The sequence below is a fragment of the Arachis duranensis genome, chromosome 3, assembly GCF_000817695.3.
Source record: "Arachis duranensis cultivar V14167 chromosome 3, aradu.V14167.gnm2.J7QH, whole genome shotgun sequence".
In the NCBI taxonomy this organism is placed as follows: domain Eukaryota; kingdom Viridiplantae; phylum Streptophyta; class Magnoliopsida; order Fabales; family Fabaceae; genus Arachis; species Arachis duranensis.
This window is the reverse complement of record NC_029774.3, coordinates 113,249,506-113,255,043: the sequence shown is the minus strand read 5'-3', so window position 1 is coordinate 113,255,043 and position 5,538 is coordinate 113,249,506. Positions and strand designations below refer to the sequence as shown.

At 39.0% G+C, this 5,538-nt stretch overlaps 1 protein-coding gene across 1 annotated transcript; it reads right to left on the bottom strand.

The window, feature by feature from the left end:
- Positions 1–209: 209 nt before the first annotated feature.
- LOC107480269 (probable pectinesterase/pectinesterase inhibitor 51) lies at positions 210–3,051 on the bottom strand. Its single transcript, XM_016100410.3, has 2 exons — positions 1,641–3,051; positions 210–974 (listed from the first exon to the last, which is right to left on the bottom strand). Exons 1-2 carry the CDS (start codon positions 2,677–2,679, stop codon positions 298–300), a joined length of 1,716 nt encoding a protein of 571 aa, XP_015955896.1. The 5' UTR covers positions 2,680–3,051; the 3' UTR covers positions 210–297.
- Between the last annotated feature and the right edge of the window lie 2,487 nt (positions 3,052–5,538).

Below are 5,538 nucleotides of genomic sequence, written 5' to 3'. Positions count from 1 at the left end.
TTACAGGTGCTACTTTGTTGAAACTTGAAAGATAGTATCATATCATACCATCTATTGTGATAGCTGATAACGGTGGAGCCCATAACGCGTTATATTCATCTCCATATGACTGACTTTTCTTAAATATATATAGCTTTTACTTGATCTCTTAAATATGCCAGAAGAATATTATATATAGATCGATCTTTCAAATGTAGGGACCGGCCAAATAAAACTATATTTCGTTATTGTATTGTAATAGTTTATATATGAAGTAACAAGCTAATTATTAAATTACAATTTAGGAGTGTTGGCTCCTTATTGAATATACTCATCTCCTTGGATGAAATTCTGCACTGAATAAGCAAAAACATGCTCCGAGGGGACCTTGCTACTCCAGGATACCCTCTGAGACAAATCAGAACCAGGTCCCTTATTCTCAAATTCTCCATAGTAGAGTGTCTTGAGAGCAAAGTCACCAGTCCATGGCATCCAACCCTGGGGTGTGATCAATGCTTCCAAGAAGCAATTCAGGAAAACTGTTCTAGAGTACTCTTTCCAAGGCCTACCCAAGTAGTTCTTATGCACTTTGGGATTGCTATTATACAACTTCATGTATTCCTCGGTGCCATTGATCAGGCAGTTCTGGAACACAAACCCGGTTGACTGTGCAGGATCTGTCCTGCCGTGCGCCGTCACAGCGTTGTTCTCCCCCTTCTCTGGCTTCACTTGCCTTGGAGCCACCAAGACTTGGCTGTCTTGGAAGATGGCGGCCGAGTTGCCGAAGATGAAATCTACGTTCCCGATAATCCGGCACGATTTGTAGAACTGGCGCAGGGAATGAGCATAGAGAGTGTCTTGGTTGCCTATGAATTCACAGTTCTCAATGATTGAGAGATCGCTGTCTAGTCTGAAGGCCACTGCTTGGTGAGCATCAGGCCCAGCAGTGTTCTGTATTGTGAGATCCTTCGCCATGAACCCATCCCCAAGAACCGCTGCCATACATGATTCACATCAAATGAAAGTTAATGTTTACTGAACATGTTAAAAAAGGCTTGACAAAGCAAAGGAAACTTTCAACTTTATAAATCATGCCAGAAAAAGGATTCTGAAATGTAGTTCGTAACAAATAATTGATATTTAAGCCAGCGAAAGCATTATGCACATGAGTCCTCCAAATCAAACAAAAGCCGGTGCGTGAACTTAAGCAGCACAGAATGGCCCACAATCACATGATCAAGATTCAAAGTGTGTGGGGTTTTTCCGTTTTTGTTTGTTGTGGACTAAGAAAAATAAACCAAATATGAAGATGACTCACCACCAGTATACCCACCTAGCTAGTAGTTACACAAACATAAACCAAAACTATTCACGTTAAATTCCTTAGTAAATCAAGAAAACGGAAAACCCCTCGAAGTGAAACAATTAATGCTAAGGATATGTTCAGCAACCAATATCCAATTATCCATCATGAAATGGAATCAATTAAAATAGAAACCATAATAACAGATTTATTATATTGACTATTGAGGATTATACAAATACAAAAAAAAAGAGAATCATATTTTTAAATATTGAGTAATTTATTTGGAAAAAAAATATAAGTTGATAACAATATTGAGTAGTTTAATAATAATTATTTTGGAAAAGGAAAATCTTACCGACTGTAGCAGAGTTGTAAGTGGTCATGCCGGGCTGGCCAGCGTTAGCAGAGCCAGTAATTACCGTTTTCCCCATGCCGTCGCCCAAGAACACCAAATTCGTCTTCTCTAACGGAACTCTGACGGTCTCTTCATATACCCCTTCCTTAATGTATATCACGAACCTCTTTCCGCCGTTACCGTTACTCGGCGCCGCGTTAACCGCTTCCTGTACCGTCTTGTAACACCCATTGCTGCCATCCTTGCACACCGTAGCGTCCGGCTTCAGGCCCGTCGGGAACCCTGGTACGGAACCTCCGCCCGAAGATCCTGTCGCTTCCCAGAACCCGTCGCGCTCTGTCGCCGGAGGCTTCCACGTCGCCGGGTCTTTCCCGTAGGCGTCGTAGGAGAAGGCCATGGAGAGCGCGTTGCTTGAGAGTTGGGTGAGGTTGTCGATAAACGACATCGTTTCGCCGACCTTGGATGTGTCGTTGGCGTACTTGAGGCCATTCCAGCAGTCGTACTGGTAGACAAGGGCGGCGGTAAGCCAGGCGCGGGCGTCCTTGGTCTTGTCACGTGTCAGGGCATCGTTGGCTTGGGATAGGCGGTGGTCGGAGTTGGCGAGTTCCTCGAGGCATGTGGTGGCGGCGACGGTGCGGTTGCGGCTGTCGGAAGAGGTGTCGAGGATGGACTTGACCATGGACTGGGCGGTTTTAAGGTTGTTGGAGGAGGCGGAGATGGCAGATTGGAGGAGCTGGAGTGAGGTTGGGTTGGGCGGGAGAGTGGTGGATTGGGAGAGAGTGGACTCGCATTGCTGGGGAAATCGCGTGCCCTTGCAGGCTTGTTGGATTGCGGGTGAGACGGCGGCAATGGGGGTGGGTGTGGGGGTGGAGGGAGTGTGGGAATTGTGGTTGTTGTTGTTGTTGTGGTGGTGGCGCGTGGCGGAGGAGAGGGTGAAGAAGAGTAGGAGGGAGAGGGAGAGAAGGGAAATGAGGGAGGCCATGGCACAAGTTGGGGTTTTGAAGAACAAGAATATGGGTTTAGATTTGGTTGTGGACATGATGCTGCTTATAAGTAAGTGGGAGGTCTTCGTCACTTAATACATTTTAGATATGTTATTAATTTATTCCAAATATGGAGTAATCCATAATGTAATTTGATTTTTTTGGATTTGATGGGGTTGGGTGGTGATGAGTGATTAATATTATTGATGAGTTGAGAAAGGGATTCACGGGTTTGATTGGGAGATGGGGATGGAGGAATGTAGATGTGGCTCGCACTACAGTACAAAGTGCAGTGGGAGTCACGAGTGGGTGGTATTTGGTGTGGAAATTTCGGCCACAGTTGGGGTTCGGTGAATCATTATTCATCAACGATCAGCCTCAGGCTCAGGCGCTGCAATGCGAGTGTCGGCCAGAAATGCTTAAATGGTAGTCACGAGCACACAGCACCCACTTCAATTTCACTCATCGGTTATTACTTATTAGAGGTGGTTTTTCTTTTTTTCTTTTTTGGTGACTAGTTATTAGAGGTGTTTACAAGCAAGGTAATCCAATTATGCCAGTTTTGGATCCGACTGAGTCAAATCAAATAGACACAATTAAATTCATTTTTGTTGTAAAATAAATAAATAAATAAGTAGAGATAATAAATATAAAATAAAAATATATAATTAAATAATTTAATAGTAATATTTATCATAATTAATATTTCACAATAATAGAAATTATTTATATATTAATATTATATATATTAACACTTATATACTAACATTTATAGAGAGAAAGAGAAAAAAAGAGAATTTATAATATTATAGTGTATAAAGAGAGAAAAAGAAAAATATTTCTTATTGTTGTAACTACATATGTATTATGATAAATTATGTCTTATTTATACTTGCTCAAGAGTTCTTTTTTCAGATCTGATTAATGTAGAGTCTATCCTGAAAAAATTAAGCACCATTCACAGTTAATATTTTGCACCGCCCAAATTTACTATATTGTAATACTCTCTTTTGATTTGAATGTTCATTAGGAATATGTCTCATTAAAACCTTATTAAAGAAAAATATAATAGAAAAAAATTTTAGTAAGGAAAAAAAGTATAATATCCTTTGTGATGTAAACTACCTCATTAAAAAACCTTGTAAAAAAAAACTCTAATAGAAAAAAACCTGACCAAGGAAAAAAGAGTACAGTCTTCCCCTCTTGTCGACATTATCTAATATCTCGAAATCGGCGTATTCCAATCTGATGTACCAATCTTTCAAAAGAGAATTTTGGGAGTGACTTTGTAAATAAATCTGCCAGATTATCACTTGAGCGGATCTGTTGGACATCAATTGTCCTTTGATTTTGAAGATCATTAGTGAAGGAAAAATTAGGTGAAATATGCTTTGTTTTATCACCTTTGATGTATCTACCCTTAAGTTGAGTAATGCATGCTGTATTATCTTCAAACAAAACCGTTGGAGCTATCATCTAATCAATCAGTCCACATGATGAAAGAATATACTGGATCAAACTCCTAAGCAAAAAACACTCGCGACTTGCTTCATGTATCGCTAGTATTTCAGCATGATTACAGAATGTTGCTGCAATCGTCTGTTTTGTTGACCTACATGATATAGCTGTACCACCATATGTGAACATGTATCCTATTTGTGATCTCTCTTTGTGTGGATCAGACAAGTATCTTGCATCTGCATGGCCAACTAGTTGTGACTTGGATCCATATGGATAAACAATCCAATATCAACCGTTCCATGAAGATATCGAAAGATTTGTTTGATTCCATTCCAATATCTTATGGTTGGAGAGGAACTATACCTTGCTAGTAAATTTACCGTAAATGATATGTCAGGTCGTGTATTATTAGCAAGATACATTAGTGCTCTAATAGCACTAAGATATGGTACTTCAGGACCAAGGATATCTTCATTTTCTTCTTTTGGACAGAATTGATCCTTTTCCACATCCAAAGATCTTATGATCATTGGGGTACTCAAGGGATATGACTTACCCATATAAAATCTATTCAAAATCTTTTCTGTGTATGTTGTTTGATGAATAAAAATCCCATTTTTTGTATGCTCGATCTGCAAGCCGAGACAAAATATAGACTTTCCAAGATCTTTAATCTCAAACTCTTCTTTTAGAGCTTTTATAATTGTTGGAATTTCTTCAGGGATTCCAATGATATTTAAATCATCAACATACATAGCAATTATAATGAATCCAGATGCAGATTTCTTTTTGAAAACACATGGGCAGATAACATTATTCTTGAATCCGTTTTTGGCCAGATACTCAGTAAAACGATTATGCCACATTCGCTCAAATTGCTTTAGACCATATAAAGATCTTTGTAATTTGACTAAGTATAACCCATGTGAATATTCATTGGATGGTTTAGATATCTTTAATCCTTCAGGGACTTTCTTATAGATATCACGATCTAATGATCCGTATAAGTAGGCTATTACCACATCCATTAGATGCATATGTAGTTTATGGTATGTAGATAAACTGATCAAATAATGCAATGTTATTACATCTATTATAGGGGAATATGTTTCTTCATAATCTATACTGGGCCTTTGTGAAAAACCTTGTGCCACAAGTCGAGCTTTGTAGCGTACAACTTCATTTTTCTCATTTCGTTTTCTCATAAATACCCATCTATATCCAACAGGTTTTACATCTTCTAGTGTACGGACTACAGGTCCAAAGACTTCACGTTTTGCAAGTGAGTTTAACTCAGCTTTCATAACTTCTTTCCATTTTGACCAATCATTCCCTTGTCGACATTCTTCGACTGTTCTTGACTCAAGATCCTTACTTTCATGCATGATATTTAATGCCACATTATATGCAAATATTTCAGTGACAATTGTCTTATTTTGGTCCCATTTTTCTCC